Genomic DNA, 22,144 nt, shown 5'->3' on the forward strand with positions numbered 1-22,144 from the left:
GGATGTCGCTTCACTGGCCCATGTTGGTATTATCATTGTGTTCTTCCCGGGTGAGGCAGATAGGTCGCTGGGCCCTGGACAGCCGCTCATGGAGCCTTTGGCAGCTCACGCTGGCTGCCAGCCACTCACGGTAGCTTTACAGCAGCCCACTGCAGCTCCACTGCAGCCTATACCATCCCCAGCCACTCATGGCAGCCCAGCTCCAGGTCGAGCTGTTGTTCACCATCTTAGCTGTAGAGGGCGCAGCTTCACTGGCCCTCATGTGGGATCCGAACCGGGGCCCTGCTGCTCAGAGATAGCATCCCAAGCTAAATCTTAACCCATGCGCCACTTGGCCCGCCCCCTCTATTGCTGCTTTTAAGATTCTTTCTTTGTCTTTAACCTTTGGCAATTTAATTATGTCTTTAACCTTTGGCATCTTTAATTTAAAGATGATTTGGATTCATCTTGTTTGGGACTCTCTGCACTTCCTGGGCTTGTATATTTATTTCCTTTGCCAGGTTAGGGAAGTTTTCAGTCATTATTTCTTCAAATACGTTTTCAATTCCTTATTCTCTCTCTCCTCCTTCTGGTACCCCTATGATGTGAATGTTGGGACTCTTGATGTTGTCCAAGAGGCCCCTTAAACTCTCCTTAGTTTTTTGAATTCTTATTTCTTTTTGCTGTTCTGATTGGCTGTGTTCTACTACCTTATCCTCTAAATCGCTGATTCGGTCCTCTGTTTCATCTAATCTGTTGATTTCCTCTAATGTATTCTTCATTTCAGTTGTTGTATTCTTTATTTCTGACTGGTCCTTTTTATGTTTGCTATCTCCATTTTTTATGTTTTCTATCTCTTTGTTAAAGTTCTCCCTGAGATCACTGAGCGTTCTTATAACCAGTATTTTGAACTCTGTGTCTGGCAGATTGATTGTCTCCATTTTGTTTAGTTATTTTTTTTCCTGAGCTTTGTTCGGTTCTTTGATTGATGTCTCTTTGTCTCCCCATTTTGACTACCTCCCTGTGTTTGTTTCTATGTATTAGGTAGGTTTCTATGTATGTATATTTCCCGGTCTCAGTAGAGTGGCCTTATGTAGTAGGTGTGCTGTGGGACTCATTGGTGCAGTCTTGGTCACCTGAGCTAGGTACTCCAGATGTGTCCCTTTTGTGGATTGTGTGTGCCCTCCTGTTGTAGTTGATCTTTGGTTGTTGTTTGCACATCATTCAGAGGGATTGGTCCTCAGGCTGATTGGCTGTGAGGACTGGCCCTGACTATGGTGGAGGACTTTGTGCAGGGGCTGATCCTACAGAGCAGGATTCCCTTTAGCAGGGCTTTGGGACCTGTTCAGTGTGCCCTTTGGGTGTGTCATCCTTGGAGGTGGTCAGATGATGTTCCTACTTGCCCAAAAGCTGGCCCCTAGGCATGCCAGCCCCGGGGCCTCCTGGGAGGGGACCCACTGCAGGTCAACTTCAGCCATAGCCTGTGCCCTGTCCTGAGTCACCTGGCATGAGCCACAAAGCAATCTGCAGATGGCTGCCACCCACACTGGGCTTGGAGGTCCCTTGAGAGGCCAAGCCATGAACTGAGGCTGCCTGCTGCTAGTGCTGGGCTTAGGGCTGCTCAGCCAGAGGTACGGGACATGCCAAAGCCAGATGCTGCTTATTTGGGTTTAGTGAACCTTTGAGAGATTTTAGGAAAGTATGTAGAATGATCCAGGACAGGCCGTTTATAAGGAAAAGCCACTGGAAGAGTCCTTCAGTGAATAAGTCCACGCATGAGCTCTTTAAGAGGAGCGTCTGGGATTGAAGCCACCTTCCAGCTCACTCAGCCAGAATCTCCACTGGTTTTCACAGCCAGAAGTTATGGGGACTTCTCTCTCTGGCACTGGAACCTTGAACTGGTGAGCCTGGTGTGGGGCTGGGACCTCCTCACTCCTCCAGGGGGGACCTCCACAGCCCAGATATCCTTCCCGGTTTTTAATGGTCACATACAGGTGTCACATACCAGCCTGTTCCATGTCTCTGCTCCTCCTACCAGTCTTGAGGTAGCTTCTTCTGTATGTACTTAGTTGTCTCTCTGCTTTTTTCTTCAGGCATCTTACGTTGCTAACTAGGAAATTAGTCTGGGATATTCTGTAGTTTTTTTCTTGATGAAATACACTATTTTTAGTGTAACTGCCTATACTCAAGGCCAACTCTGGGAGAACCAACAGCCAAACAATGCTTATCACCATCCCTAAGACATTACTGTTGTTTACATACTACTATTTATATTTTTTATTATTTACTAAAGTTTCATCAGACAGGTCGGGTAACCAGGGATTTCCATTATGTGACAGAACAGTTTAACAAAATAGAACAGTTAAAAAGTAACTTGAGAACCTCCAAAGCATTATGCTAAGTGAAAGAAGCCAACCACAAAAGGTCACACATATGGTATGATTCCATTTATATCAAATATCCAGAATAGATATATCCATAGAGACATGAAAGATTGGTGTTTGCCAGGGGTTGAAGTAGAGAGAAATGGGGACAGACCACTTAACAGGTAAGGGCTTTTGGAGTGAAAGAAATGGTTTGGAACTAGGTAGAGGTGGTGGTTGTACAACATTGTGAATGTATTAATGCCACTGAGCTGTTCACTTTAAAATGGTTAATTTTATATTACGTGAATTTCAGTATTTTTTTTTTTTAAGTGGGTACAGTAGCAGAAGGAAGTGACTGAAAGAAAACTGTGGAGATCTCAATAGGCTGAGCTGGTGAATAGGAAAACCTGCAGTAGTGCTAGGTTTTCCATCATGGCAGTTCTCCTCTAATCTTCAGGCTCATCCACTCCAAGAATGGTGTCTTTTTATAAGACACTTTTTTTATATGATCATCCCACAATTGTTAGAAGGAAGGGAGACCATTTTCTAAAAGATCCAAAGAGAAGACTTCCTTCCAGAACAGGTCTTCACCAACACGGCTGACGAGGAAACTGCAGCCACCTGGATTATGGATGACCCGCTTCAGTTGTTCTTCCTGTGGTCATGTGGAACAGGGAAAGCACTTGTGAGAGAACAGGGTGGGGCAAGACGAGGGACAGCAGGAAGACAAGAACCAGATGAGGTCGCCAATTCCAGGGAGGAGGGAGTCTCAAGAAAGAGGGAAAGGTCGAGTGTTGAGGTCTGAAGAGGTCAGATAGGACAGGGGCTGAGAGGAAATGTTGGGTTCAGAAGCTAGGAGGTTCTGGCAAAAACATTCTGTGGCAAAGTACAAAACATTGCTGAAATAAAGGAAACCCTTTTATTTAGAGAGCTAGAATATGCTTATGGATCAGAAGACCCTATATTAAGATGTCCATTCTAAGTTGATCTACTCAATCCCATCCAAGTCAAAATCCTAGAAGTCTTATCAATTGAAATCGACAGTTGGATTCTAAAATTTAGATGGAAATGCAAAGGATCTAGAGAGACAAAACAATTTTGAAACAGAACAAAGTTTAAGGACTAATACTACCTGACTTCAAGATGTATTATAAAACTACAGTAATAAAGACAGTGTGATACTGGCGTAAAGAAAGACAAATCAATGGAATACAATGGAGACCCAGTGATATACTCAAGCCTCTATGGCCTGTAGATTTTCTACAAAGTTTCTACGACAACCCAATGGAAGAGAAGGATAATCTTTCCAAATAGTGGTGCTGGGACAACTGACTATGCACATACAAAATATTAACTGTGACCCTTACCTCAACCCTTGTAAAAACAAAGAAACAAACAAACAATACCGCCCCCCACCCACAAAAACACCTTAAAATGAATGTAGATGTAAATGTAAAAACCCAAACTATAAGACTTCTAAAAGAAAACACAGGAGAAAATCTTAGTGACTTTATATTAGGCAAAATTTCTTATATAGGAAACAACCTGAACTATAAAGGAAAAAAATATATTAGATTTAACCAAAATTAAAAACTTTTGTTTTTTGAAAGATACTTTAGAAAACTACAAGGCAAGCTACAAAGTAGGAGAAAATATTTGCAAAACATATTTGATAAATGGCTTTCATCCAGAAAATATAAGAACGCTTACAACTCAATTTTTTAAATGTGCAAAAAAATTGCACTTCCCCAAAGAAGACATAAAAACTGAAAGTAAGCATATGGAAAGATGTCTAACATTATAGTCATCAGGAAAATGCAATTAAAATCACAGTGATATACCACTCACTATGCACCCACTAAAATGGTTAATATTTAAAAGACAGAAAATACCAAGGTTTAGTGAGGAGCTGGAATTCTCGTACACTGCTGGTAGTAATGTAAATAGATAGCTAATTAATAAAACAGTTTGGCAGTTTCCTATAAAGTTAAACATGTACTTACCATGTGATCCAGCAATTATACTTTTAGGTATTTACCCAAGAGAAATGAAAACATACGTACACAAATGTTTATAGCAACTTTATTCATAATAACCTTAAGCAGAAAATAACCAAAACTCCATCACCTGATGAATGGATAAACACATTGTGATAGAGCCATGTAATTGAACACTACTGAGCAATAAAAAGAGACAAAATACTGATAAATGCAAAAACATAGATGAGTCATAATAACATGGCATTACATTTAAGAAGCCAGATACAAAAGGCTATAATATAATACCTTATGATTCCATTTACATGAAATTCTGGCAAAGGCAAAACTATAGTGATAGGAAGCAGACAAATGGTTCTTAGAGGCCAGGAAGTTGGAAAAGGAATTAAATGCAAAGGGGCTTGAGGAAATTTTTTGGGAGATGAAAATATTCTATAATGACTGTGGTTATGTGATTGTAGTCAAAACTCGTCAAATTGCGTATTTAAAAATTGGTAATTTTTATTGTATGTAAATTATACCTAAATAAATAAAGGAACTCAAAAGAGAGAAGGAAGGAAGGAAGGTAAAAAGGAAATTGCTATTTAGTGTCCAACTGAGGTTTTGGACAAGTTTTCTTAATATGTCAAAGTATTCATCTATCCCTAAGAATTCTTTTTTTTTTTTTTTTTTAAGATTTTTATTGGGGAATTGGGGCATGGGAACAGCGCTGGAGAATTGGGGGAAGGGGAACAGACAAGTTGCTATCTTTTTGTTCTTCAGTCTAGTTGTGGAGGACGTTGCTTCACTGGCCCAACTTGGCACCATCATTGCGCTCTTCCCGGGCGAGGCAGATCAGTCGCCAGCTTCTGGACGGCTGCTCACGGCGGCTTCTGGCCGCTCACGCTGGCTGCTGGCTACACATGGTAGCCCATGGCAACTCACTGCAGCAGGGGCTGCAGCCTACACCGTCGCCAGCGACTCATGGCAGCCCAGCTCCAGGTTGAGCTGTTGTTCAGCATCTTAGCTGTGGAGGGCAGCGTCACTGGCCCTCATATGTGGGATCCGAACCGGGGCCCTCTGGCTTCCCAAGCCAGTTCTTAACCAACACGCCACTCGGCCAGCCCTTTTTTTTTGTTTTAATTAGGGATTTTGAATTGTATCAAATGTCTTTTTACTATTCTTTGATGATCGTTTGATTTTTTCTTTTTTGATCTATTAATTAGTTAAATTTTGATAACAGATTTCCAAATGTTGAATTGTATTTGCACTCCTTGGATAAACTCCACTTGGATTACCATTCTTTTAATAGTCTGTTTATTTGTCTTTGCAAATATTTTATGTAATATTTTTACATTCATATTTTGTGTGACCCTTTTCTGTATACTCTATTATAGTATTTTTATTGGATCTTGGAATGAGTTTTCTGGCATAGTCGAAAGAATCGAAACTTACTTTTTTTGTGCTCTGGAAAAGTTTATGTAGTAAAATAATTATTTGTCCTGTCAAGGTTTAAAATAATTCACTTGTGAAATTGGTCCTGACATGTTTTTTTGTTTGTTTGTTTTTGATTTTTTTGTAACTCTTTGATAACATTCAATTTAAAATTTTAAAATATATTTTCTGGGGTTAATTTGCAAGTTCATATTCTCCAAACACCCATTTCAGTCAAGTTTTCATATTCATTTGCAAAGGGCTTTGCAAAATGTATCTTATGGGAGTCACAAACAGGGAATCCTATACCATTTTCCCCACATGCAGTGGGAAGCACAGATCATAGAGCCCACCCACTTATACTTTTATTATCTCTCTTTTCTTTAGGAATTTGACTGTGGTGGACAGTCTTAATCTTGATCAATGCATCTTGAGGAAGAGAGGGTCTTTTTCTTGTTTCTACTGGCTTCTCAGCTTCCCCTCTCCATTGCTCTCACCTGCAGACACTTCTTCCAAGTTAGGGCTCTGAGGACTGACCCATGGGAATCCTGACAGCCCTGCCTATTGGATTTCAACATCTTCCTGCTTTCAGTTAAATGTTATGATGGTTACTTTTCTGTCAACTTGGCTAGGCCACAGAGTACCCAGATATTTGGTCAAACGTTATTCTGGATGCTTCTGTGAGGGTGTTTTTGGTGGGATTAATACCAAAAATTGGTAGACTCATGATATAAACTGAAAATTTTGAAGTACAGATGAGAAAAGTCAGAAATAGACCAGAACATGTACAGGATTTTAGAACATGGTAAAGGTGGCAATTTAATTCAGTGGAGAAAAGATGGTTTCTGTTTATTGGAAAGAGTCTTGGCTTTCTCATAATGCCCGTGCTGCAGACCACTGATTCCATGACTGGGGAAGACATAGAACCCTGGGAGCAAAAGGGGAGACTGCCCTCCACCCCTCTGCCCGCATGGGCAGGCAGCTATGGGACTTGAAAGCCTGGGACTAGGGTGAGGCAAGTGGCCTTCCTTGCATGGCTTGGCCTCACTCTCCTTACCCTAATCCTGGCCTATTGGGTCCTGCCTTCATTTAAAATGGATAATTTGTTCATCATGGATTTTTAAAATTAATTTTTAGTTTTTAAAAAATATTGCTTTAAAATATCATTTATCATTATCACTGAGTTTTTTTGGCACCCCTTTAAATTTTACATCTGAGGGGAGTGCCTCACTAATCCCAGCCCCATCCAACTTGAGAGTGACCCGCTGTTTGTCTTGCCAGCAGCATTGGAGAGAAGTTGAAATACCTAGAACAGTGCCTGAAACACAATAGGTGCTCAATAAATGTTTTTAAAATATTTGTTGAATGAGTGAGTAGGTTGAGGACTGACAGGCCTGTCTTGCAGTGGTTCAGAGGAGAAGTTCTCAACTTACTGACCTAACTGCCTCTGGTCCCCTGGAAAAAACCCACCTGTCAGTCCATTCCATGTGAGATCCTAAAAGGCTGCCCTGCATAGGTGTTGGGGGATCCCACATACACTGATAAATAAACACAAAAGTGAACACAAGCCACTTACAGGAATAGTAGTGTACGGAAAGGGAAAAATTCCCCCTTCCCTCCTTTGGTTCTTTTGGCCCATTGAATAATCAAATCAACATGAGATAGAATGACAAGAGAAAATCTGTCGCCTTACAGCCGATTCTTAGACCACCCCCCCTGCATTAGCCTCTGACCCATTAGTCGAGAGAGTGCCTCGGAAAACTGAGGCCAGATGGAATGATATCTGTAAAGCTCTCTCGGGGGGCGTCTCAGCCTGACTGGGACCTGATGGAATGATATCAGCTGTCTCCCCTGGGAGGACATGTAATTATGTCTTGGGGCAATGTGGTGGAGTACGAAGGCATAGCATTTGCTGGAGTACATTGGGAAAAGGTCATTGGAAAAGGCCTTAAGGCGCACCAGTATACATGGTTAGTGACTGACAGCACAGCAGTTTACTTCCTTGAAAAGAATCAATAAAAACCATGCGTGGACCCGATTCGGTGGCTCAGTCTATCTCTGAAGGCTGAGTCCCTTGGTCTCGCTCTTAAATCTTACTTCTGTCTCTTGTTCTTATTCAATCTGCGCCGCCCCTCTCGTGTCCCATTTGCCCTTGCCACGCTGGACGTGACAAAAATCAAATTTAATTTCATGCACATGGAATCCCACATACATGAGAGGTTCAGAGGCAGCAAGGGAAAATGAGGTATATATGACATTCTGAGCTAGAGATGAGGTAAGGCACCTTGGGCTTCAGAAGGTCATTGCAGGGAGAGCACATGTTCAGGAATTAGTAGTTTGCCCTGTCATAGAGGTAGGACAAAAAGTTCTTATTATGGGCAAGGCTTTTAAATTCAAATTCCACTAGATAGTTAAGAGGGGAGATGGCAAAAGTTTCTGTTAAGCCCACAAAGTTCCTCTTGGGCTGGATGCTTTTAGCCCAAAATAATCCATATACCACAGAGGCACATATTGGGGTGACTCATTCTGAACCCTATTAACCTAAAAATAAAAAGGCTTTCAAAGTGAGAGGCAACAAGTACTTCTTTGAGATCACTAAGAATAGCTATTTGAGATGCACTGATTCAGGCAGAAGCTCAGGTAGTATTCCGTGCAGGAGACAAAGGCAGAGTATTTATGAGAAAAGGAACAATTATGTCAATAGAAGGAAGGTGTTTCTATTGGTGCAGACAAAATAACCTACTGATATTGATTCTAAATAATTCTTTTAATTTTTAGTCCGATAGTCATCAGTCCAGTAGTCATATCTGCTTTCTTGTTATCCTTGGAAACACTTCTTTGGGACCCAATGTTATCTTTAGGCCCAGTCCAAAAGTAATTTTGCCCTGTTTTAACATTCCAAAGATTTGAGGCATAAGATGTACAAGGCAGTTCATCTGGCATGACTTCACTGGCTCCATTTTAAAGTGGCTCTGTTTATATTATTTTTAACAACCCATGCAGTTACTTAAAGGAGAAGGAACAGAGGAATTAGAATAGGAGGTTATTCCAGAGTGCAGAACTCAGGGATGTAATAAAAGAAAACTTCATTAAAAATATATAATGATAACTATCAGTAGATATAATTAGAACAACTCAAATGTTTCTGGCACTTAAAAATCTTCTAGAACTTAAAAAATTCCTAATTTAAAAATTCAATAGGAGAATTGGAAAAGTTAATGGTCACTGTTAAAAACACAAATTCAGCCCCCAAATATATACAAATTGAAACCGGACACTAACCAGATGCTAATCATGTTTCTTTTCCTTGGTTTTTGCATCTAGGTTAATATACCTTTGGAATGCCACTTTTTCAGATGTGAAGGCCATCAAGAACTCCACATGGTAACAGCAGTGATCAATCCTCAGTCCCCATAGCACTTGGTCATCAGCAGAATTGCGCACAGTTCACCTTTTCTTCTCCCTGATGTACTCTCTTCACTTGACTTCAGGGACATTACACTCTGCAGGTTGCCTTCCTATCTCACTAGCAGCTTGTTAAAGATAAAAACCATAGGCCCCAAATAGCATCACTTGTGCTAAAAGCCCATGATACCAAACCTAGATTTAATGCCTAATTTATCTGCAATTTCAACCTGTCCCAGAAAAATAATCTTAATCAACCAGCATGGAATTTTCTCATCAAGCACCAGGAAGGTAATCCCTCACATAGGCCCTCTCAATCCCCCATAGAAAGAAGAGGCAATCTACCTAATAAAAACCCTTCAACCCTTTCCCCAAGGAAGTCACAGCCCCAAAATAATCCTGCTCCCCCTCCCCCTTTTTAACCTAATAGCTTCCTTGCCCCACCCTTCTTCCTGTAAAATCCTTCCATTTTGTACAACCCCTTGGAGCAGGCTTCTAGCTGCTAGATGGGATGCTGCCCGATTGGTGAATTAATAAAGCCAATTAGATCTTTAAATTTACTCAGTTGAATTTTGTTTTTTGACAATCACCTTCTCTGTCTGCTTTTCTGTGCCTCTTCTCCTGACCTGTGTTAATTTGGTCTAAATTAACATTCTTATTCTTTCAATTGGAGGCTGTCAACTTCACAGTTAGCCATTCTGAAGGACAAACATTTTCTGTTGATTAAAAGGTATTGAGAAATAGCCTCATAAGCAAATGAAAAAAACAAAAACAAAAAAAAACAAGAATAAAGTAACTATAAAGTAGCAAAAACTAACAAAAATGATAATGTCTAATGTAGCTAGGGCTACTTGGCCTAGGAAAAGACCCATTTGCTGGTGGCATTGCATTGGTTAAATAAGTCCTCAATAGGTAGCAGGCACTCTAAAATGTGTTCAAACTCTTTAAAGCAGTCATTCTATTTTGGGAAGACACTCTAAAATAATCCTAAAGAGAAAAAAAACAACTATCAGTTGTAGAAGTATAGACAGACATAGGTGCTCCACTTATAATGTAAAATATATAAATAAAATGAAAAGGGCAGTGGTAGAGGGCCAGCAGGTGGGAGCAGCTGCTGTGGACTGGTTTTAGAGGACCAACCCACAGGCAAATTATGGGAGATCTATTTTTGAAATATTGTCTAGAGTAAATTCATGAGGTCTATGTAAATCTTGGAAATGTTTAAATGAAAATGATCTTAATGGGGGGAAAAAGAGCACAGAATAGTACTTACATACTGATTGTATTACTGGACAGAAAGAGTTCCATCACCACCACTAGCAGAGCCAAATACTAAACACTGAAAATTGCAGTGGAGAAGATTGGCTATTTTATTATGAATGGTGCCACCCAGGAGAACGGAAAGCTAATGCTTAAAAGCCCAGACTCCTCCATGGTTACAGACAAGGGGTTTTATAGAGGAAAATCACAAGTCATCATGAGTAAGGGTTTTGGGATCATGGGTCTTGCTGATTGGTCAAGAGTGAGGTAAGAGCAGTCAATCATTTCAGGGATTGAGGTCAACTTCGGTGTCTTTCAGTCTGGCTTCATGAGGATATAGCCAGGGGTCTTTCCGTTTTAGGGCTCAAGAGCTAAAACACAACTTAGGTCATGATGATATCTTTAGTTTAACAGAAACTCATACCTTGTGACCCTTAGTCAAGGCATGGCCATTTTTTTCTGGCTACTTCAGGGGGTTAATGCCTACTAAAGCTTATACGGCATGTTGTGAAGAAACTGAAGAGTGCTGGGGCTACATAGTAAATCAAAATCACACATTAAATCAGGACCTTTGGTTTCAACTGCAGCTGTGTAAAAACAATTCAGGTCATAGATACTCATTTGGAAAATACATTATTCACAGCCTTTAATGAACATGGCAACATGCTGGGCACTGACACGAAACAGCACAAACGTACAGGAATAATGTACAGCAAAGAAGTCTAAGCTGTGGTCTGGGCTCCATCCAAATCCCATGTAAGCCCTGGGTTTGTGTTCCAGCTGGGCAAAAGATGTGGTAGATATCCGGTCGGGGCTATTGGCGGACCCACCGCCAGGGGGCGCTCGAAGCACGTCTCCACGTTCTGGGAACCCTCGGGGCTCCGCGAGCTCCCTAAGGAGCCCGCGGCCTGACTCCAGCTCGCCGCTCCCTCCCCGCCCGCCGCCAGGGGGCGCCGCAGGCCGCTTGGTGCTCGCTCGCGGCCAAGAGCGCCAGCTCCGGCGAGCGGTTGGGGTCGGCTTGGCGGCGACCATGGACCGCTTCGTGTGGACCAGCGGCCTCCTGGAGATCAACGAGACCCTGGTGATCCAGCAGCGCGGGGTGCGCATCTACGACGGCGAGGAGAAGGTAGGGCGCTGGCGCGCGGCCCGGCCCCTCCTCGCTCTCCCGGCCCTCGGCTCGCAGTCGGGCCGGCCTTCCGGGCCTCCCCCGCGCCGTGGGCGCCCGCCCAGCGCTGCGCACCGGCTCCAACTTTGGACCGGCTCCCGGCCGGCGCGGACCGTGGCAGCTCCTCTCCGCCCCCCGAGATCCTCCTGAGGATGGTACAGCTGTGCTTGGGCCGTGGGGGCCACTGCTGCACGCGTTCAAAGCGGCGGTAATGATGGCCCACCCCTTGGGGCGATCTGAGAACCCTTCAGACGCTGATCTGGGCGGAACGCAGGAGCAGGCCAGCCCCGCCACTCGTAGGAGCCTGTTGTGTTCTCTCACCCAGGGGCTTGGGGCTGTGGTCCTCGCCGGAGCCGCAGGGATTCGAGTCCTGGCCAGAACGGCGGACAGATTGCTTTGAGAGGGTTTTTGAAAAAGAAGTGTCAGTGTTGCTGGACGCCTTTGCTAAAGGCATTATTTTTATTTTATTTTTTTTTATTTTAGAAAGGAGTTCTGAGCATTTGTTTTGTAAAGGGATGTAGTAGGCCGTGCCTTGTAATTCTAGCATTAACCTTAGGAGATGTGTTTGCAAATCCAGAGGAGAAATATTAACTATAAGCATTCTGTGGAGACTTCCATCAAACTCTAAACTACAATTTCGTCCTGCCATGGATGAAATGTATAAGCTGGAAAAAGCAAACATTTAAAAACCGATTTTGAGTTTCCAGCAGTTTTCGCTTGCTATTTCTTCTTCCTTGTTCTGCTAATGGAACTTCTTTCTGTGTTTGCATACGTGCCTTGACCCATAGCTTTTCCTGGTCGGTGCTATAGAAGCTTGAGGTTTCCTTCCGCCGGGGGAATAGGGGCGGGGTTCCACTGGACCTAGAGGCACCGCTGACCCAGGTGCACTCCCTCCCCTTCGGGCATTTTCCATGTACTGTGTTGTCTCCATTATTGAGCCACGGTCTTTTTCTTAAATAATTTGCTTGGATGTATGCCATTGACTGCCTCAGCACTTTAATTAACTTATCTCAGATTGGGTTTGCCTCTTTTGGTCGGAGTGACAGCTAAATGTTTTTGTTTTTTAAACTTTGGAACTGTTTTAAATGGGAAGCATGATCAACCTCCCCTGCTTCGGCGGGTATGATGATGTCCCCATTTTCAGAATTGAATGCTGACAATGGTATTTTGGTCTTCAGAGACTTCTCCAAAGTGACTCCCTTCAGAAAGTCAGAACACCACACGCTTATTATATGTAATTCCAATATGCAAATTAGGAACCCCTTGGCTGACACAAAATATAACATGTATTTAAAACAATAAAAAATTAAAACCATTAGTATCTGTATTTGAAAAACCATTGTTAAACCAGCAAATTCTGGTTTTTCCTTTACATTTTTTGCTTCTTGATTTAGCGGACAAGTAGATATAGGTATCAGAAGATTAAGAAAAACTTAGTTGAGACCCTTTGATCTAGTCAAGAATTCTTAACTGTTCTAAACACTTGGAGTGGTGAAGGAGGGGTGTAGGTGTCTTGAAATTGAAACAGAGCTCTAAGACAGGCTTGCTCACCACTGTGGGCCCTGGGCTGTATCTATCTACTCAGTCACTTGCTGAGCTGCTTTTCCTAGTGCGACTGAGGGCCAGACTGATTCCTGGGGAAAAGTCCTGTGTCCTGGCTTCCTCCATATGCTGGAAGGCTTCCAGACCTTAAGTCAGCGGTTCTCAACCTGTGGGTCGCAACCCTTTGGGGGTCGAACGACCCTTTCACAGGGGTCGCCTAAGACCATCGGAAAACAAAAAGATATTTACAGTACGATTCATAACAGTAGCAAAATTATAGTTATAGAGTAGCAACAAAAATAATTTTATGGTTGGGGGTCACCACAACATGAAGAACTATTAAGGGGTCGTGGCATTAGGAAGGTTGAGAACCGCTGCTCTAGGAAGCTGCACATCAGTTCAAGTTCCCTTTCAAAATCTCTCACTGACTGACTCCCTTGATCTGGGCACTGCAGCCCAGATTGCTTAATCTTCATAGCTTTCCATCCCAACACGTTCCCCAGGCAGGCGTGCGCATGGCAGTCTAATAGGCCAGTTGGTTTTGGAGGGTAGGAAGTGTGCCTTTCGCATCCTTGTATTTCTGGCTCATTGTGGGTATGAAATACATTTTTTTAAAACCTCAATAATTAAAAGCACCTACTGTGTGCCAGGAACTTTATATATAATCTCATTTACTCCTCTCCATGGGCATGAGGTATTTCACTGAAGGAGAAAATAACTCTCAGAAAGTAACTTGCCTAACATCACAGTTATCAGAAGAGACAGGAGTTAAATCTCTATTGATTAGACTCCCAGAGCCTGTGCTTTGTTCACTGTGATGCCACCCTTCAAAAATACAGCAGTCACCAGTGCCAGACTCTTTGTGTAGTGTTTAATATAGGTAATCTCCCAAAGATGAGGACACTGAGACCCTCAGCTGATGGTTGAGAAAACTGTGACCTGTCCAAGGTCACACAATTAATAATTGATGGAGCTGGAGTGGACTGTGCTCTTCCCACTGGCCTAGTGCCTCTTGTGAATAAATGCCAGCTCGCTTGTTTATACAGGCACGGTTTTCATGGGCCCATTATGACCGGATAATGTGTTGTTTTCATAAGCAGTGTAGACAGGCCATTTGTTTCAATCCACCGAAGCGTCTGTAGCCTTGGCTAATTTAAAAAATAATGTGAGAAGGTTAGTAGCATATAAAGTGGCAAGTTGGTAGCATATGCTAGAAGATTTAGAAAATATTTCTTTTCTTTCATCTAGCTGTTTCACTTTTAGGAATTTACCCTTGGGAAATAATCAGAGATGCATAAAAATATAATGAATGAGGATGCTCATCTCAGCATTACTATATCTGTTATATATTATTATGTAGAGGGAAAAATTGGAAGTATTCTGAATGTCCACAATATGGGTTGGTTCATTAAATATGACACCCTAATCAGCATGAGGAATTGCTAATGATAGGCTGCTAAATGAAAAAAGTAAGTTAGAAAACTATAAATATCATAACCTCGTCTTATTTAAAGATTTTACACACACACGCACAAATATATACGTATACACATGTATACTCACACTCATATATACGTGTATGTGTGTATATACATACACTGGTATGATAATGAGTGATTTTATTTTTTAGGCTTTTAAAAAATATTTTCCAGATTTTCAGCAATATGTTGCTTTTTAAAGTTAATTTTATTGGTTAGTAAAGCTACATAGATTTCAGGTGTAGAATTCTGTAATACATCATCTATATATCACATTGTATGTTCACCAACGAGTCAGTTCTCCTTCCATCACCATATATTTGACCTCCTTTACCCTCTGGTATCCCTCCTCCCCCCTTACTCTCTGAATATATTACCTTTATAACAAAAAATAGTAAATAAAAACCAAAACAGGGTAAGAGCTTATTCATTGAATGCCTAAATTAGATCAACTTTTAAGTATAGTTAAAATTATTGTAGCTCTGAGTGGTAGAAGCAAACCAGCCTAAACTTGTCTCAGGTTTAGCTCATAATCCCTTGGAATCCCTGAAGGGAACTATTACACAATTGCTTGATTTAGAGCAGCAACACGCACGCACTGTTAATTGACATCGCAACAGAACTTGCTCTGGCTCCAGCTTTAAATTTACATCCTTATGTGTGGATTTCAGTAAGATAAAGTGCAGTTTCTTAATCAGAACTATTATTATGTTCTGTTGTAGCTCATGTATTCTCAAGTTGATAAAATATTTGTTGTTGGAAAAGGGAAATCTTATTGGCAAAAAAAGATTTTTTAAATATCTTAAACTCAATTATTTGGTTTTACATACATAAGATTACCAAAACATTTGAAGGCAAACTGAATTAAGCGCCAGGAGTCTGTATGTTTTACTTCTGATTCAGAGGAAAACATGGAATTTGTAAAGTCTTTTCTCTGAGGAGTTGAAGAATCTCTCAGAGTGTATTTAAACTAGATAGTTCAGTAGGTCTCTTAACATTAAAGCTTCTTAACCACATTATTTCATAATAACTAATATTAAGGTATTGGTAATATAGTCTTATCTTACTCTTAGAAAATACATTTTAAAAAATTCATGTCAAACATGTTGGTTTTTTATTAAAGGGCTTTTTTGACAAAAGAGTGTTTCTGCATATATTTAATTTAACAAAAATAATTTATATACATTTCAGAGTTAACTGAAGTTATATATGGCTGTAACAAATTTCTTTATCTTTTTTTGTTAGACAGATAATAAAGTTGTTTAACATGGGTAAGCCAAAAGAAGAAACTTGAAATAATCAGTAATCTTACTAGCAATAAACAATTACTTTTGGGATATTCTATGTGTGTGTGGTTGCACGTGTGTATATGTAATATGTGCGTGTGTAATCATACTATGTATACTATTTTGACACCTACTTTATTCTATATTAATATGAGTATCTTGTAATATAGTGTGTCAACTACATACATAATTAAATTTGTGGTTATTTATACTTAAGAATGATACATAATAAAGTTATAATTCGTTATTTACTTGACAAACATTTTAGCCACATTATTTCATACTCAAAAGTATTATTATTTATAATAAATTGGACACTCACTAAAATGCTTTCTTTGAATTTGTGTTGTAAGACAGCCTTATAAATGGAACCAACCTTGTAACTTTTGAAATAACGAATTATTCCTCAAAAGGATATAAGCAAGTCCCACCTGAGGGCAATTTCTACTTTCTAGTAATTAGAGTTAATAGACGCTTCCAATATATTTCTTGCTTTTAACAGAAATGAAGTGGTTTGATTTATTAATCTCTTGGGTTCATCTCTAAAATTTGCTTATTTATATAATTTTCAATGCATAGCACCAAATGAGGACTAAAGGTTTGATCCTAAACACCTAGCTGGAATTTTTTTTTTTTTTGTATTATAGTTTTATTTATTTTATTTTATTTTAAAAAAGATTTTATTGGGGAGTTGGGGGAGGGGAACAGCGGTGGGGAATCGGGGAAGGGGAGCAGACAAGTTGCTGTTCTTTTGTTCTTTAGTCTAGTTGTGGAGGATATCGCTTCACTGGTCCATGTTGGTATTATCATTGAGTTCTTCCCAGGAGAGGCAGTCGCTTGCCGGCCATTGGACGGTGGCTCACGAAAGCTCACACCAGCTGCGGGCCAGCCCCACTGCAGCCTACACCGTCACTGGCGACTCCGGGCAGCCCAGCTCCAGGTCCAGCTGTTGGTCACCATAGCTTTAGAGGGCGCAGTGTCACTGGCCCTCATGAGGGATCCGAACTGGGGCCCTGCTCCTCAGAGTTGGGTCCCAAGCCAACTCTTAACCAATGCACCATGTGGCTGGCTTTGTATTATAGTTTTTTAAAAAATTTTTACATTTATATTTTCAGTAGGTGACACAATCCCATGATAAAAAATTCAAAACCCACAAAAAGTATAAATTTAAGAGTCTACCAGTGCCTCATTCTAGAGAGCTGTGTATATGTAGATATTTGTATAAAATACATATTGTTTTTCTTTTGAAAATATAAATTTGTAATATACTTTGCATACAGTTATTCTTGTATTTTTTTTTCGCTTAATGTGGAGAATTTACCATATTTCATCAATTTTAAATGCACATTCCGTCCATTTTAACAACTCTGGAATAAGGATGTATCTTAAAATCAGTGGCACCTTAGATCTTATCAAATACTACAATAAGTACATAAAAGGTCTCCTCATTCCTTTTAATGACTGAGTAGTCCCTTCATTGTGTGGATGTACATTTCCCTTTTGATGGACATTTGAATTGTTTCCTATTTTTTGATTTTAACAAACAGCAGTGAATTATGTAGTAGTATATCATTGTGCATACGTGTGAATTCATCTGTGGGTTAAATTCCTAGAAGTGCAATTATTGGATCAAAGGATATGTGTATTTGTATTTTGATAGGTATTAATACACAACCCTTCATAGAAGTTGACTTTCCAACAATGTGTACAAATCTTATTTCCCCAGCACTTTACTTGCATAATCCTATCAAACTTTTGAACTTCTGCCAATCTCATAGATGAAAAGGGGTATCTTGATGTTTCCTTAATTTGCCTTTTCTTATTATCAGTGAGGTTGGGCATCTATTAATGTGTTTGAGTCATTTGTAGTTCCTTTTCTGTGGACTTTCTAATAGTCTGCCTTTTCCTCTGATGGATTACAGACTATTTTCTTATTGATTTGTAAGAGCACTTTACATATAAAGGAAATCATCCCTTTGTGATGTGAGTACAGTTATTTTTCCCAGTCTGCTATCTTTGCCTTTGGTGGTTTTTGCCACAAAGAATTCATGTGCAAGCATGCATGTGGAGTTGAATTTTTTAATGTTTTCTTCTAATGCTAATTGGTTTAATGTTTTTCTTAGAAAGACCTCCTCTCTGAAATTATTTTAAAAATTCATTTCTAGTGCTTTTATAATTTTTTCTTTTCTTTTCTTTTTTTTTAGCTGTGCCATGCTGCCACCTGTTGGCAGCTCGCAGCTCAGCTCGGGCCAGGAATCAAACCAGCGACCCTGTTGCTCAGAGCTCTCATCTTAACCAACTGAGCCACTCGGCTGGCTCCAGACAATTTTTTCTTTTTTTTAACTCAGATATTTGATCCATCTAGAATTTATTTTGGTACTGTGTGTTAGATATAAATCCAAATTTATGTTTGTTGTTTTTTCCTACTGGGCAACCCATTTGTCCCAGTGCCATTGGTTGAATCTCCATTCACACTTACTTTTGTATGTGTTCGTGTCTATTTCTGAATTTTCATACTGTAAAAATTATTTTTAAAAATTGTATGAGTGTTATACATGAATTCAATCTCATGGTAAAAATATCCAATCCATAGTGAAGTTTTTAAAAAAGGGTCCTTTGCTTCTCTTCTTCTTATTCCCTCATACTTTTCTGAGATAATCGTTGTTAACAGATTACCGAGTATTCCATTTAAAATTATTTCTATTACTACGTGTGTGTGTGTGTGTGTGTGTGTGTGTGTGTGTGTGTGTGTGTGTATCTCACGTGTAGTTTGGGGGATATAGAGATTCTATCCATCCATTCATCATGTGTAATATACTGTAAGTTGCTTTTCGCCCCACTAACTCTATGTCTTAGAATTCCATGATAGTCTGTGCAGCTCTACCTCATTATTTTTTTTTACCCTCGGTATGGATTCTGTAGTATGAATGTATTATACTTGATTTAACTACTCCCTTATTGTAACACATCTAGGTTGTTTGCAATTTTTCCCTAATTTTAGCAAGGCTGTCTATAAAACTTAAGAAGTGTGTAGCATTGCTTCTCTTTAATTTGTGATAAGCCTAATTCCAAAATGTTTATTTATGATTAACTTACTGTTGTGTAATTTGTGAGGAAGAAAAACTGACTACACTGAGTGATATGTTATTAATATTTGTGATCTTGTCTTTCTAGATAAAATTTGATGCTGGGACCCTCCTTCTTAGTACTCATCGACTCATTTGGAGAGATCAGAAAAATCATGTAAGATACAATTTTTTACACCTGTTCTAAGTCTTAAATCGCTGAAGTTTTTCTGTCTTTCTTTTTATTTTCTGGCAAAGCTATAAATAGATGCAACAAATTTTTATTTTCAGAATGTCAACAGAGTGTGTCTCACATGATCCCTCTGAATGGAATACAGATAGAGGGGTTGGAGTGTTGTCCCTCATTCAGTTCCAGAAAAGTCTGTAGTTTCTGAATAGAGAATCATGGTGACTCCTGTTCTATAAACACCAGTCAGATCCTACCCCATACCTGAATGTCCCATGTGTAACAGGAATAATTCTCCTGTCAGTTGTCAAGGGTTCTTAAAAAAAACTCACACATCCTCAAAACAACCTGTTCTGATTATTGTTGAGAATCAGGAGAACAGGTCTGCTGGGAAGTGCTACCTGCTAAGCACAGCCTCTAAGCCACTCAGCAGGAGGAGAAACCCTTGTCTTTTCATTTCTTGGAAGACTGAACCAGTTATGTTTATAGAGCTGTCTTTATTCCATAGAGCTAACTTGAAAGCGTGTGTATATAAATTTCAGTAAAATAAACAATCTCTTCTACATTATTTTTATAATTGTTGCCTCTGTCCTTTAAATTTTAATTCCACAGATAAACAATATACTGTACTGAGGCTCTTTGAAAGGCCACTAACCATTGTAAAATCTAAGATTCTCTTTTCTCCTCAAGAACCAATTTTTGCCCTTTTAGTGGTGATATTGCCCTTATTGATAATGCATGCTTTAGAACTGTTAATGTTGTATAATTCTTTTAAAAGAAATACATACTGAGGAAAGAAATCTCTTTTGGAGGGATAGCTGTCTTTAAACCATATGTTTATAAATTAATCTTAGTAGAATTTTTTGATTATCTATAAAGAGGCTAATTTAGAAATCCTTAAACCAGCCATTAAATGCCAGTCATTTATAACAAAAAGTGAAATGTACTAATAAAGGGAAGCTACATTAGTATTTTCTGTTAAAAATTAATTATGGGTGGGTGAGTGAAGTATAGAAAGTTATAAAGAAGAAAAATCAATAACACACTCCTTAAAGTTGTTTTGATGTACCTGTTCTATTTTTTGTTTTCCATATTATATGAGTATATTAAAAGTTTAATATAATACTACTTTTTAAAAAATGTACCTACTGTAAAAACAAAGGTAGTTACAGCTGCTTTTAAACCTCTTATGTTCTTTCACGCAGTAAAATGCATTATTATTTTTTATTAAGTGCCTTGAAGGTATTTGGTACTCTATTAAATGCTATAAAACAAGGATTTTGGACTAGTTTTAGGAATGGTGTTTTCTTGTGATTTCCTCCCAGGAGTGCTGCATGGCTATTCCTCTTTCCCAAATTGTGTTCATTGAAGAACAGTCGGCTGGAATTGGGAAAAGGTAAGGTCTGTATATTATAGTCTTTATTCACAAAAACATTTCCATTCAAGCTATTACCATTAATTTAGTTAATTTATTGCTGTGCCATGACTGCATATGTACAAATGAATCTAATGATCGTGTTTTGGGGCTTTATAAATAACAGTCCTTGGTCACGTTTCTCTAAGAAGGTATTGTTCTACCTTAAACTCATTGATAAATGGAAGTCATTATTAAAACATGAGTCAAGTACTAAGGTTTGCTATAATATCCTTGGGATATAATAAATAAATGTGGGCCAGTTGTCATTATATATATTTCCACAGACATTTGCTTTTAAATGTCTATCTTACAATTCAATACTTAAAATCAGAAATAGCCCATCTGAGAAAAGGAACTGACTTTGCTCCTATTTCTAGTTGATCATTAAGTTTCTCACTTTGAATTTTTTAGAGATCAGTGTTAGAGTATCATAATAGTTATTATCTAAACTGGGACATTTATGCGTAATGAGAGCGCCGTTTATAATTAGACCAGAGCAAACATAAAACTGGACTGTCTCAGGCAAACCAGGAGATGTGGTCACCCCGGTTTAAAGGTACAGGTTAAAATGTTTGTTTGTTCAAGTATATCAAACATTCTGGCTTTATATTTTAAGTGCATGTAAATGAGGGCAACTTATGAACACATATTGCTACAAGGAATTTTTTTCAACATGGGCCCATCTTTAGCTTTAGCATAGTTAGACACTTCAATAGATATTACATAAGTGTTGAACTGCACTGCAATTGTAGGGCATACCTTAATTATAATATTGTAGCTAGCATAAGAGATTGCTTATTTGACATAAAAAAGACTAACATTTTGAAAAGATTGGTAAGGTATATATTTTCAGAGTAGACTATTTCTCTAATTTATATTTTGCCCTTTGTCCTTTCCTCCATCTTACTGTTCTTTTTTTAAAAAATTTCCTTTTATTGAGGTATAATTGACATTCAACTTTATATTAGTTTCTGGTGTACAACATAATGATTTGATATTTGTATATATTGCTTTTCTTATTAAGTTCTACAAAGTAAAACTTTAAGTGTGTTCTAGATCATTTGAATTTTCCTCTGCTGTGTTCCAAGGAAATCTAAACTGTATAACAAAAATATTTAAAATAGTTACCTTCACTGTAGTGTTTTATTTTTTTTTAATTTATGGTAAAATTATTATTATTTTTTTTATTGTTAGTTTCATGTGCACAGAACAATGCAATAGTTATCCTTTTCACCCTCACAAAGTAACAACCCCCCTCCCCCATCTACTGCCCTCCCACCCCCGATATCATGCTTGTCTATTACAATTCCATTGATTCCATTCCTACTCTCTACTCCGTGACTCATGACGATATGTATATATAATTATAGTTGACATACAATATTATTCAACATCAGCTTCAGAAATACAGTGTGGTGGGCAGGCCTCCACACTGACCATGAAGTGGTCTCCCCCACCAGACATGAGTCCATCTGGCCTCCCAAGAAATATCTACAACATTATTGATTATATTCCCCAGACTGTCTTTTCTATCCCTGAGGCCATATTGTAGTTACCAATTTGTATTGTCTCATCCCTTCCCCT

General features: G+C 39.2%; 1 protein-coding gene across 1 annotated transcript in view; it reads left to right on the forward strand.

Moving 5' to 3' along the window:
• The first annotated feature begins 11,358 nt into the window (after positions 1-11,358).
• The window catches only part of VPS36 (vacuolar protein sorting 36 homolog), a 40,608-nt gene continuing 29,822 nt past the window's right edge, over positions 11,359-22,144 (forward strand). The window contains 3 exon segments of the mRNA XM_019668893.1: positions 11,359-11,546; positions 19,066-19,134; positions 20,469-20,539. Coding sequence (XP_019524438.1) covers positions 11,451-11,546; positions 19,066-19,134; positions 20,469-20,539 — 236 coding nt within the window. The 5' untranslated portion in view covers positions 11,359-11,450.

The sequence above is a fragment of the Hipposideros armiger genome, unplaced genomic scaffold (assembly GCF_001890085.2).
Source record: "Hipposideros armiger isolate ML-2016 unplaced genomic scaffold, ASM189008v1 scaffold_541, whole genome shotgun sequence".
NCBI classification, from domain to species: Eukaryota; Metazoa; Chordata; class Mammalia; order Chiroptera; family Hipposideridae; genus Hipposideros; species Hipposideros armiger.